This window comes from Parasteatoda tepidariorum, chromosome 2, assembly GCF_043381705.1.
Source record: "Parasteatoda tepidariorum isolate YZ-2023 chromosome 2, CAS_Ptep_4.0, whole genome shotgun sequence".
In the NCBI taxonomy this organism is placed as follows: domain Eukaryota; kingdom Metazoa; phylum Arthropoda; class Arachnida; order Araneae; family Theridiidae; genus Parasteatoda; species Parasteatoda tepidariorum.
In genome coordinates, this window is record NC_092205.1 from 27,102,441 (window position 1) to 27,116,615 (window position 14,175).

The 14,175-nt window shown below is 27.8% G+C and overlaps 1 protein-coding gene across 1 annotated transcript; it reads right to left on the reverse strand.

The window, feature by feature from the left end:
• Positions 1 to 11,690: 11,690 nt before the first annotated feature.
• On the reverse strand, positions 11,691 to 13,768 carry LOC107442701 (zinc finger protein 271). The gene has a single exon (XM_016056334.3). The coding sequence runs from the start codon at positions 12,555 to 12,557 to the stop codon at positions 11,832 to 11,834; it is 726 nt and encodes a 241-aa protein (XP_015911820.2). The 5' UTR covers positions 12,558 to 13,768; the 3' UTR covers positions 11,691 to 11,831.
• Between the last annotated feature and the right edge of the window lie 407 nt (positions 13,769 to 14,175).

Here is a 14,175-nt window from a genome sequence, read left to right on the forward strand (position 1 = left end):
AAAAAAAAAAGTTTCTAAACTTTTCCCAACGGCTCGTAATCTTCAATTTAACTACCACTGAGGATGGTTATTATTAGCAGAGTGATTTTATATATACACTCGGACCTCCATTTAACGAAGTCGCTAAATTCCGATAATAAGTTCGTTATATGGAAAATTCGTTAAATAAAATTTAAAAAAAACTGAAATACTTAAACAACACAAAGCAGGTTTTAAATTCATAAACACTAGACATAATTTAAATAGAAATTGATACACCTTTATCTTGTAAACTAGTATTTACTATTTATTTTATATATCTTAACTATAAAAGAAATTTGCATGGAAAGCAAGAATACAGCAAAATATTATCCAGTGTTACACTATCATGCTACATACATTTTCAACTAAGAAAAGTTAATATATAAAATGCAATGTATTTATAATGTAATGTATCTTTATATAATATAAAATCATAGAAGTCTGACCTCGTTTTCCATTGTTGTCGGCGCCTTTTTATTGGCTGGAAAATCACGTGGTAGGATCCAGTTTTCCCTCATTCATTTCCATATTGTTTAGGAACTTATTTTCCAGTGCTGCTACTATTTGCGAGAGTATTAAATTATGGTTGTGAACCCATCAAATTTGTTTGAACAATACAATGCTATAAGAATATAAATGTTATTTTAAAAAATGATTACTTCTAAAATCACTTCCGTTCACCAAGAGATCTAATATTTGGGTAAAGTAATATTTGAGAGTAATATTTAGACGTGGGAAGTAGAGGCACAAGAGTAAGTAAACAGAATTCCTTTTTAGTACATATATGTTAAGTGAATAATTTTAACTTTAATAGAAAAATTGTTTTCTGCCAAGGAAAGACAATTATTGCGAAGCAGTGATCGGGGTTGGTGAGCGGCAGCGAACAGGGGGCTTAGCCCCCTAGTAATNATTAAATTAGTTAATGATAAAAAAGAAACTATGAAAAGTAATAATCAGTGACTTAAAAGATAGAAAAGAAACTTTTTTTTAAAAAAAATGTAGAAGATATGTTTTTTAATTTTGATTAAATTTGTTGTAGTTATTTATTTCAATCAGTCTTATTAAATTTGATCGGCTTATTAAATTTTACTTACTTACTTTTTTATAAAGGAATTGTAAACAAAATGCAAAAATGATTCCTGATTGATGCTTTTCTGATCAATCAAATGTCAAGAGTGACATATTATTTGAAGAGTTACAAATAAGAAGTTATTTCCTTGAATTCCATTTACCTTTATTAAGTAATGTATGAATAAATAAAATAGGTATTTCAACATAAAATTTTATAGACTATTTTACAAATAGTCTTAGAAAATACAAGAAAACATATTGGACAGTTAAAAAATTGAAATAAGTTGTATCATTTTGATTTTTTAACTTAATAACAATTAAAAAAAGTTCTTTTTTTGTAAATAAAGAGTTATTTTTTTAAGCGATCTCAAAAACCTTACTTTTATAAAAAGATTTTTTAAAAAAGTCTTAAAATTATGTTGACATAATTCAACAAGTTCACAATCACCATTCACAATTATTTTAATCATTAATCTACACAATTAGTCATTAATTTAATAATTGCGATTATCGAATTAATTCAATAATCACAATTATTTTATAATATTTTCTAGAATGTATAAATATTTTTTTTAAAAATTATTGGAATAACCTAAGTCAAAACGGTTTAATTTAATAGGATATTATTATATTAAACTGATTGAATGAAACATGAGTTTAGTTTGTTTAATACGAAGAGGGGGGGGAGCAAGTTAGTATTAAATATTTCAAAAATTATGTATTTCGTATTAAAGATATAAACAAATTCAAAGACACTGAAATAATGTTGAATTTGTCTGATAGATATATCTTAAAATATCTATATACTGTGTCTTAAGGTGCAACTCATAACTGCGCAATGAAAGGTTTTATTTACTATTTTTCTGGCTTTATTTACCATCTTGGTTATGTAAAAAAAGAAACGACAACCTGTTGAAAATATGAAGAGAATACAAACCCGGGATAGCTAAACAATGCAAAGGAAGGGTATGTGCTTCTTCTGGAAGATTTTCCATCCATCGATCTAAACATTTTTTACTTTTATCAGCTTGCAAATCAACTTCAACTAAATCAGCAGGATCCATTGTCAAATCAAAACCCAAACCAATCAATATTTTAGACGGACGCAAACAGATGTAGTGTTGTTGCCACTTCAGAGCATGTTAACTAGTTCTTTTAGATGTCACTTGGTATGTCACTTTTACAAGGTTCGATTCTTCATGACTCTGAAACGTATGCAGCAGATGCGTATTTTTCGGATGGGAATGAAAACCCGATAAGTCGTCGAGTTTTACCCACGGGAAAACTCTCCAATCAAGTTCTGAATCACAAGGAACATTATAGGTAGTAAGAACGGTTCTTTCCAGCATGTAATTCTCGAATGGATTGTGTTTTCAGTACAAATGTAAACAATCTCGAGCTGCATGCCTGCTCTAGTTCCGGTTAGAAAGTTTGCAGCTGCTTACTACATGTTATTCTGCGAGACGATATTTTCAAACGGATAATTTTGTTTTCAATAAAAGAAATAAATTAGCCAATTTCTGAGCTGAAATCTTTCGTATTTCATAAGATATTAATGTTATTATGTAATTCTCGTGAGTTTGAAGTGAAAATTTGTTTTAATTATTTAGAGATATATTGTAAAATAAGGTGACATGGTTGCTAGATTTTGAATAACTCGCTTTTTTGGCGGTCTTGATTCGGCCTCTTTCCATTTGTTTATTACTGTTTGTTCGTGTTGCAAGCTGTGCACCAAAGCATATTGTTCAAGGAGTAAGATTAAGTCTATACATTATTATTCAGGTTTAAATTTGAAAGTTGGCATATATTATTGACAAGGTAAGAAGAGTTTCATAACGATTTTTTTTTCATATGTTGGGTTTACATATTTATAATTGATCAAACCACATGTTACTACAACTTAACACTACTATTATACCACACAACAAGAGCCACTTCGAGTTTTAGAATTCATTGTAAACTAAGTAATAAGTAATCAAATACCACGTTTGCAAGAATCTTAAAACACAATGGTCACGTTGTGAGCCAAATGGCTTTGAAATACACCGGAGACAGTTACCCGGAAGTATAAGAGGTATACACCTTGCAGCGCTTCCTAATGTCGAAAACACCATCCATGGACGAGCAGTTTTTTTCCATTAACGAACCGTTTGCTTTTATGCACCTGAAATTGACGCCAAGAGAAATCAAGAACCTCATTAAAGGTCATTCCCACTGCATGTGATTCATGTTCTTCCGATCGTCGTCGAGAAGGAATGAGAACCTTAATTGTCACCGAAGTCAAGCATCACTGGCTGCGGTCAGTGTGCGGGTGGGTGACCACTTGGATCAGTCTGCGTAGGGACCGAGGGTGTGCGGTATGGGTCCTCGTTTAACTGTTCTACCGTAAAGTGCTCGACTTCGCGTGCAGGTCGTTTGGCCACGGAAGCGGGGTGCCATCCCCTCTGCGGAGGATTATAATTGTGATGGCATGTCTTCAGATCATCCTCAAGGATGTTACCCAGACCGTCCCTAATAACCCATTGTGCAGCTCTTGTGCGGCGTAAATGAACAAATCAAATCAGAACCTTACGACAATCGAAATCGGCTACTGAAACCTCGCACTTTCGAACGGATTTTGCTAACGGGCTGCGATCTTCCTTTTTTCCTCCCATCTATCCGGTGTCTTTCACTTAACAATTTGCTGGTGAAAGCGATTCGAACGTTCGAATTAGGATGCGTTTAACGCTGGGATTAAATTAGATTTCCGATTTCATAGATAATTTTTACCCAGATATTTAATAATGATTTATCTAGATATTTTATGAATATATTTCAGACATAATTTTTTCTCTCACAAATTTATTATTTCATATAATAAAGGGATTAAATAATTAGTTTCGGTTTCTAGCAGAACTTATAATAAAATCTATAATAATCTTGCACAACTTTAAATAAAACGTGAACATTTTTTTTCTCTCCAAATCTTTGTGTATTCTTAGCCATAATAAATTTAGTATAATTAGTTTCTTGCAGTACTTAAAATTGGTGAGTTATAACTGAGATTAGTGCATAATAAATAAAAAAGATTACTATAACTAAATCGTATATAATATTAATAAGAATTACTATAAATTGTACACTTATTTTTAATCCGCTGTGCAATTTTCTATCAGAGATTTGAAACAACTGAAGCTTTTAGAATATGATCGCTTTTGTAATTTTTATGAAGTAGTAGATTAGTTAAGAAACATAATTTCATTTATTTTCACTTGATTTTTTAATTGGGTAGAATACAAGTGGGTAATAAAAGCATGGAATATGAAGAACGGAAATTTTTTCGATATAATCGTTTTTGAATTATTATTAAGTTACAGATAAATTTAAATGCATAATTAAGAAACACTTTTATTATTTTCTTTTTCTGTTCATATTTTAAAATGCGAAAATTTCCCCTTTTATCTTCTAAGACAAAAAGATATTTTTATTCTTATATCTATAATACCAAAATATATTCGACAATTTATTTTTTGAAAAATTATGTATTATTTTTAGGAATAAAATTTTTTAAGATTAAGATTGAAAAAAATTCTAAAATCACCTTTTTTAAAATTTTTTTGTTAGAAAAAGCATTAAAAAAGTAATTGAATAAGAAAAACGTTTTAGAGTTATTTCTTAAATCTTCTGTTTGACATTTTTAAAATACTTACTCCTTTAATAAAATGGTAAATAATAAATTTTAGGGTGGAAAAAAAACTAAAGCATTATTTTCTTTTCTGTTTTGAGATTCTTCATCAAGTATCAGCTAAGTTATTCTAAAGATATTCATTGGTTATTATTAAACTAGCGTTATGTTTTTATTCAAATAATACTTCAAATTATCTTAATGTATGCGATTAATTCTACTTCAAAAAGATTTTTACGAATTTCTTTTGAATTATGAATGGTAAATCATAAGAATTTCTTTTGAATGGTAAATCATAAGAAAAAAATATCCTGCGTCAATTGAGAGAATTTTATTAAAAATGTGTGCAATTAAAACTACTTGATATGTGCATCGAGTTAAACTACTAACACGAATTTGTAATAAAATAAAATCACGAATAATCCTTATGGCTAGACCGAAAGCAATGAAAATGTATAACTTAATGTTCTAAATCCCAAAAGTTCTAACGACTTGGCACCGTTGTCTTCTGAGTTGGATTCAATATAAGAGTGTAATAAAAAGACCGGAATATAAAGAAGAAAAACTTTTTCAATAAATTTTTTTTTTTTTGAATTATTATAAAGTTGCTGATAAATTTAGATGCATAATTAAGAAATCTTTTTTTTTATTATTTATTTCCTTAATTTTCCAGTTCTCAATTTTCCAAGAAAAAATTATTTATATTTCCAGTCTTATAATTATAACATCGAAATATACTCGAAAATTTTTTTTCTCAAAATTATGTAATATTTTAAGAAAAAAATTTGTTAAAATAAAAATTAAAAAATTTCTAAAATCACGTTGTTTTAAATATTTTGTTTAAAAATTGTACTAAAAAAATGCTAGACTAAAGAAAACTTTATAGTTATTTCTTAAACTGTTGTTTGACATTTGAACTTTTGTAAATACTTATTGTTAGTATTACGAATTTTAGGGAGAGAAAAAATCAAGCATAATTGTATTCTCTGTTTTGAGATTTTTAAAAAAAATATTAGATAAAAAATATAAAAAAATATTAACTAATATATTCTGTTTTATTCATTGGTCATTATAATACTACTCTTTTTTTGGTATTATTCAAATAATATTTTAAGTTCTCTAGATTGATGCAATTAATTCTAATTCAAAAAGTCTTCTACAAATTTATGCGGCACTTAAAACAAATATTTTTCCGAATGACTTTTTCATAATTTATTTACATGAACAATGTTAAATGATAAGGCAAAAAAATAAAATCCAGCATCAACTATAAAAACAATTGAGGATATTTTGAAATTGAAAATGTGTTTAAATGAAAGTATTAAAAATATTTGAAACGAGTTAAACTTTAAAAACGAATAGCCCTTATGGGTAAGAACGACAACAGTGAAATTGTGTAACTAATAACTCTAGCATGAAATTCTTAAATGAAGTAGTATGACTACTTGGCATCCTTGTCTTCTGAGTTGGGTTTAATGTAAGAGGGCAATAAAAGGCAAAAAATTAACAGCAGAGAATTTAGTTCAATATAACACAACGATTGAAAATACCATTTTCTAAAAAGAGATAATTATTAAATTTGAAAAATAAATATTGCATTGTTTGAGTTGCGAATTGTAATTTATTATAAAAAATATTATAAAAGAGAAGAAAATAATGTTTTTTTTGAAAAAATAACTTGCAATTATTAAAATGAATAAGTTGGTAATTGCGAAAAAAAAAAAGAAGAGTCATAAAAAGAAAGTGAAAAATTGAAAAAGCAGTTTTTTTTAAAAATTGCAATGCAAATTTTTTTTCACATTATTTAAACTAACAATTATTTAAAAAATGCTAGTTTAAAGTTTATTTCATGTATTCTACCCATTTATTAAAGCTTATTTATTGTGCTTTATTTTGATATTTATTGTAGCTTTAAAACTGCAAGATTTTAGTGGTATAAAGCTACACTCTTTATCAATTGCAAATATTAAAAAAAAAATAATTATCAATAATAGAAGGTAATAAAAAAAAAATATAATAAAATTTTTATAAATAATAAAATACCTAAAAATAGAAAATTGCAAAATTTTGTCAAATTAAATAACCTTTATTAATAATTATTTCTTTAAATCTAAAAGCTCTCAATAATATATATATAATTTCATAATCTAGTGATAAAATCCTAGAACATACCATAATGTTTAAAAACGAATAAAATAACTTCACAAACACAAAATAAATCATTTTTAAGATATGATGCAATAATTTCAATAAATTTAAACTATTTTTGGGAAAATTTCCTTTCAAAACACACATTTTTGTTGGTTAATGCTTTTGCTTTTTCTATAAAAAGAGCAGACAAAGTGTCAGTTCCTAAATTAGGCTGGAAATCATTGTGGTTTTTTCGTACAATGCTAAATACGCTTTCTGTGTAGGCATTGCTGTGAGGTATCAGAAGTACTAGAAGCATCAACTTTGGCAAAACAGTAAACCGTAGAACATACGGTGAAGAACAAGTGTACTTCCTACACTTTCGATTTTATAAAACACAGCTATTCTACACTATACTCATCACGATAATGCTGTGTAACTTTTGCTTTTTTTGTTTGACGTTCCATTGTATTGAGCGTTTGTTTATTTACATATACAGGCTTTTTTGCTTATTAAAAAATGGAATAAAAAAAATAATAAAAAAAACATTGATTTTTTAGGCTAACAGAAAGTACCGCTTATTTCAGTGCTGTTGACATGATGGATCGGAAGCACGATGTCGATGCTTGAATAGAGCAACAAGCTACATGAACATATACATTTTACATATACAAGTGTTTGTATAAAATGCTTACATTCATATTGCACAAGTCTATATTTTTTGCACATGCATATGTAATTATTACATGTATAAAAATATACATTTCCTGCATACGAAATAAGTGTATGCAACTAGAATGAATATCTGTACATATGCATTCATCTATATATGCATTAGATAAATGCATATACATTTTAGTTCATACACACACACAAAATGTCAATACGTACAATTATAATCTCTACTGCAAAATATAATAATTTATAAGTATACAATAGTCTTGTAATCATATATTTAGATTAATTGTAATTATAATCAAGATTACATGTAATCATATTTTTTGATTACTTGTAATCATGATTACAGTAATTGGTTATGTAACCTCGATTTCAGTTGTAATGAAAATATGTCTGATGAATTTAAAAATTATGATTATTTGTAATCGCAATTAGGATAACAAGCAATTGATTATATAGCAGTAATTATCTGCAATCAATTATAGTTGTAATCGAAGCCCAACTCTAACATTAGCCCATAAGTTAGACAACAAATAAAATTAATATTTTTGTAAAAAGTATATGAAAAAAATATGTTTAATATATTAGCATAAATTTATCAAACTCTAAACTCAGTGGCGCGACAGCCCATAGAGGGCTAAGGTCTACTGTGCCCATCTCAGTTTTCTTGACCTTGAGTTCTGGGGTGCAGGAGCAGATGTTCAGTTAGGTGGTCAGACGAACGTGAAACCCCCCATGTTTAGTTCCCAAGCATGCTCGGTACTCATTTATTGACCCACTGAAGGGATGAAAGGCTGAGTCAACCTTGCCCGGCTCGAGGATCAAACCCAGGAACTGTGACACGGGAGCGCGAAACACTACCACTAAACCACTGAGGGTCATAAATTTATCACAACCAAAATTTTTTTTTATATCAAAGATATGGTAATCATTCTTTTCTTTTTATATATTCTGAATGAAATTTAGAATTCTATTTCAATTAAGAATAAGGCAAAAAACACCACGAAAACTTTCACAATGCTGTTTTTTGTGCTAATCAAATGTTTCACAGTAATTGGACTTACAGCATATTTTTGATAAAAAATAAAAAAATTATTAATTGCTAAGTTACACAACTATTACAGAATAGAAACGTAAATATTTTTGAATATAAAACATGACTTTAGAACACTAAAAGTTAAATTTTGTTTGTCAATTAAGTTGAATTTTGTACATAATGTGAAAAATTACTTAGATTACTCACAAAAGGTTAATAAATTTATGTAATATATCAATGTAAAATAAATTAATTTAAAAATATTAGAGAAACTTAGAAGCAATAAAAATTAAATTTTGTACACAACATGAAAAACTACTTATATTACTCGTAATAAGTTAAAAGCAAAATAAATTTATTTGAAAACATGCAACAAAAAAGTGATTTTACTTATTACTAATTGATTACTACAGTAAAAAACAATTATTTTAAATATAAAACGAAAAAATTTTGCCGTAAAATTTTGAAAAACATCTAAACACATGCTTATAAATTTTTTTAAGGAAAGTATATTCTGCAATGTTTTTTCTTTCAAAATAAAAAATTCATAATTTAAATAAATGAATAAAATGATTGATTGTTAAAATGTTAGCAGAATGAGTAAAATATATTGATTGCATTTTATCAAATAAATCATTTTCTATCTGCATATAAGTTTTCAAAATTATTTCAATTCTTATGCTTAATTGTAAAATATGAAGTAGCAAGAGAAAAAGCAACAAAATTATCAAGTTTAAGTAAATTTTTTAGTATTGCTCCTAATTTTTTGGATAATTTTTAATTTTAATTTTTATGTTTAAAATGGTATTTTATATAATTTAACCTAAATGTGAATTGGTATTCCAATTTTCATTTTTTAATTAATTTAAGTATTTTGTCACAAAATCAAACTTGTCTATTTAAAAAAAAAAACTGGATCTTTACCACATAATTTTTGAAAAAAAAAATTTCTTTCACACTTTGAAAATAATGATTTCAAAATTATGCTTTGGTTTAAAAAAAAATCATGTTTAATGGTTTGAAGTTTATACACATCAAAAAGAAAAGAATCAGAGGGAAAAACTTTAAAATTCTTTATTTATTTACATAAAAATTAATAATTAGATCCTCTAAATAAATTAATAATAAATAAAAAAAACTAATCAAAGCATCCCTTATTACCAATATTAGTGGAGGGAAATGTAATTTTGTTTACCCTTCTAGAACAATAAAAGAATTTCCAAATCTAATTCGAATTATAAAAAATGACCAAATCCTGGCATTCCTGCTCTTTGACATGATAAATTTAAAATTGGCAACCCTTACGTGGAAATATGAGGGTTGTCATATCCTATTTATTACCAAAAGTTATGATGAACCTTAATTGTCTAATTGGAATCAGAAACAATATATTTAAATAGTGAAATATGCAGGCATTAGGCTTAAAACGAATACTATGGTTTGCTTTCAAACAAAAAGGATTTAATAATTTAGAAGTAAGCAAGCCTAACGCTCAGACGATAATCAGTAAATCACTATTTCTTGAATTTCTAAGTCCCATGATATTGAATATCAGCTCTGCCCAACTGAATTACAAATAAAAAAAAATTGGTAGGGTGACCTGGGGTAATTTCTGATAAAAAAATGCAAACATCTATTTTGTAAAAAAACTATTCAAGATAGAATTTTAATATTTACTTGAAGTTTGAGGCTGTATGAGATAAGTCCTATGCTACCTTCTTTAGTTTGAAAATCTAATTAGAATTTAAAACATTTAAAATTTTTAGTGATCAGGAGTTACCCCATCTCTTGATCGTTTCTGGGGTAATTACTGATCACCAGTTTTTATAGTAAAGGGGCAATTTAAAAATAATTATACAATGGTAATTAGCAAATAAGACATCAAGATCAAACAAATAAGCCAAAAATATATGTTTAAGCAGCTAATAAAACAATTTGTAAAAAGCAGGAATAAAGATTAACACTTTAAATTTTCTAAAACTCTTTATATCGTGCCATACATATTAGGCAAGCAGCCAACTCATTCTCATGTTCTGCTGGAATATAAGAAAGAGTTCCCACATGGGTTACTTTTGCTGGATTTTCTAACTTCATTAAGTGAGTGTAAGGTTAAGTAAGGTATGTCAACAGCTCTGGCAGCAGCTCTCACACTGAAATTTTAGTTTTCAATCATTAAAAGAAATCCACTAATTTTGCTTTCTAGAAGCTTATTATCCTTTTTAGGCTTATAATTTCACATCATATTTATATTAGGCTAATTTATAAACATAAAAATTATTCTAACAATGTTATTCTAACAAATTTAGATAGAAGCAAGGTAAGACAAACCAGAAATGGTGCAAATCAGAACACATTTGTCATGTATAAAGTTAAAAACAAATTTTGTGATTAAAGTTAAAATATATTTTATAGTTGTTTCATTTAATAAATATGAATTGTTATTTGATAAAAGACAATTAGCTATTTTTAATACAATTTATAAAAAAAAAAATGACAATGATCAGGAATTACCCCAGTGATCAATAATTACCCCATCTGTAGGGGGGCAACATTTCATATAGTTTCCTATAATCAATTATAATGTTTACAGTAGATGTGAAACAATTAAACAAAAGCTTACACTATTTTCATATCAAAGAAAAAGAAAGTAATGCAAAATATTTATTATTAAGAGAAGGAGGGAGATCATTGCAGAAATGTGCGCATTTTGAAACCCATCTTTGAAATGGAAAATACAGAAAGCAGTTCAAAAGATACTTATTCTGTTAAATTATACAAAAAACTATTATTAAGTAAATGTAGTTATACTTTAGTAAAGTGTACCAGCATTCTTGTCCATGTCTCAAATAAAAAAAAAATTTTTTTTCTTAAAAAAATAAAACTTAGGTGATTATTATTTACCCCAGAAACAGAGTGATCGTGAATTACCCCGGGTCACCCTACCTTAACACAACCAACTTTCAATTTGTACTTAAAAGTAGTTGCCCTGGACAAATTTGCAGACAGTTAAAATATTTTTCTATGAAACTTGTTACATTATGTGAGACATTGGTGAGATTTCTTACTAAAATGAAAATAATTGTGCACAGGTTTATTTATCAGGTTGTACTATCTTTATGAACATAATATTACACTTGTAAACAGATTACACTATCATTTAAACATTATATGAATAAACTTAGTAGTATGAACAGAACAATGAGCATAAAATTCCTTTATAAACTCAAAGAATTAACAACAAGAATTAGGATTCTTACTAGTATGAACACGAAAATGCTTTGTCATATTACTTTTGTGTGAAAATTTCTTATTACATATACTACAAGAATAAGGTTTCTCACCAGTGTGAACACGATTGTGTCTAGTCAGTCGAGCTCTTTGTGAAAAACTTTTGTTACATATATTACAAGTATAAGGCTTCTCACCACTATGAACATAAACGTGTGAAGTCAGACTACCTCTGCTTGAAAAACTTACGTTACATATACTACAAGAATAAAGCTTCTCACCAGTGTGAACACGATTGTGTCTAGTCATGTCACTGCTGTGGGAAAAACTCTTATTGCATATGCTACAAGAATGAGGCTTCACACCAGTATGAACATAACTGTGTTTATTCAGATATCTTTTGTTTGAAAAACTCTTATTACATATACTACAGGAAAAAGGTTTCTCACCAGTGTGAACACGATAGTGTACAGTCAGAATACTTTTTCGTGAAAAACTCTTATTACATATACTACAAGAAAAAGGTTTCTCACCAGTGTGAATAAGATTGTGTCTAGTCAGATGATTACGTTGTGAAAAACTCTTATTACATATACTACAAGAATAAGGTTTCTCACCAGTATGAACATAACTATGATTAGTCAGATTACTTCTGTTTGAAAAACTCTTATTACATATATCACAGGAAAAAAGTTTTTCACCAATGTGAACATGATTGCGCTTAGTCATGTCACTTCTATGGGAAAAATTCTCATTGAATATGCTACGAGAATGAGGCCTCACGCCAATATGAACATGACTGTATTCAGTCACATTACTTCTTTGCGCAAAACTCTTATTAAGTATAATTACAAGAGTCAGGTTATTAACCAGTATCAGTTAGATTACTTTTTTGTGAAAAACTCTTATTACATACATCTTACACTAGAATCCAACATGAATGGTCGTCTAATACTTAGAAATATTAGTCTTTGTTCATTTCATATCACCTTGTGTAAAAATGCGTGCATTTAAATAAAATTGTTGAAACTAATTTAAGTTGAAAATAATGTCACATAAATGTGATAATTACTTAAGCTTTAAATGGTAAATTTATCAGACCAATTACATTAAATTTCAAAAACAAACTAAGAAATATGATTTTGAAACTTATTTAAAATAGTGTGAACAAAAAATTAATCAAATATGCTTCATAAAAATTTAGATATCCTAATCTATACTATTGTTAATTGCTTAGCAGGCTAACAAAATAAAAAATTTTTTATGTTTGTCTAAAAACGAAATTGCTTTGGCAAACCATTATTTTTCTATGACAAACATAGCTCAAATAGCATACTCCCTTTACTTCATGAATAACACAACTTTTCACACAAACATTATGAAGAGATTTCCTGAGACTGTTTTCAATTTTAGACACTTTAACACAAACTGCCGAAATAACTTTAAAACATAAGTTTTAAATGCATAGTCATGAGTACAAGGAAATTCTAAATAATATTTGCAATGACAATGTCTGTCTTTAGATTCATAATGAAGATTCCCTAATGTATGAAGATAATTGTGCCATACAAACAAGATCTGTATCAAGTAAACAGTTTCAAGAAATTAAGCTTTCACATAATTTTAAAACACTTCTTGCCATACAATTCGACAAAACGTGTGTAAGAAGTTTGCAAAAAAACTAAAATCAATGAATATATTTCACAAATATTAAAGCAAGATTAATATGATAAATGATGTACAAATTTAGAGCACATTTCGGAATTATTCCGAATCGGATTTCCTAACTCATCTACTATGCTAGACGAGATTTTTTTTTCAGCTTATAGCTTTTTACATTCATGATTTTCACAGACGTAAGGAACCCGTAAGAGAAAGTGAAGATTCTATTTTTTCGGTGGCAACAAAAAGTGGGTTACCTTCTTCAATCATCGTGGCGACTTTTTCTATCTATAAAATCGCCACATCGCCAGTGTTCGTTAGTGTTGGGGATGGGCAATGACAGGTATTTTCAAGTAACAGGTTCGAGCTTGTTACGATACAAAATAATACCTGTTCCAAATAACAGGTCTAAGGAAAAAAATTTCCACTTTTTTATATTTGAAAGATAGTTTAGAATGGCAAGATAGTTTGAAAGATAGTTAAGAAAGATCGAATATTACAATGTACGTTGTTTCAAAATAAGAAGAATTTAGGAATTCCCTATAACATTCTGTTTGACGATATAACCAGAACCTTTTCATTTCTGCAAGAGGGGAAAGGTGGAACTTCATAAATATTGAGATAAATTAGAAATTAAAAAAAAAATTTATCTCTNATTTACAAGGAATAAATAAATTCCGAGTGA

Excerpts from the sequence above, each read along its gene's own strand:
- LOC107442701 (XM_016056334.3), bottom strand. The coding sequence starts at position 12,557 with ATGACTAAGCGCAATCATGTTCACATTGGTGAAAAACTTTTTTCCTGT.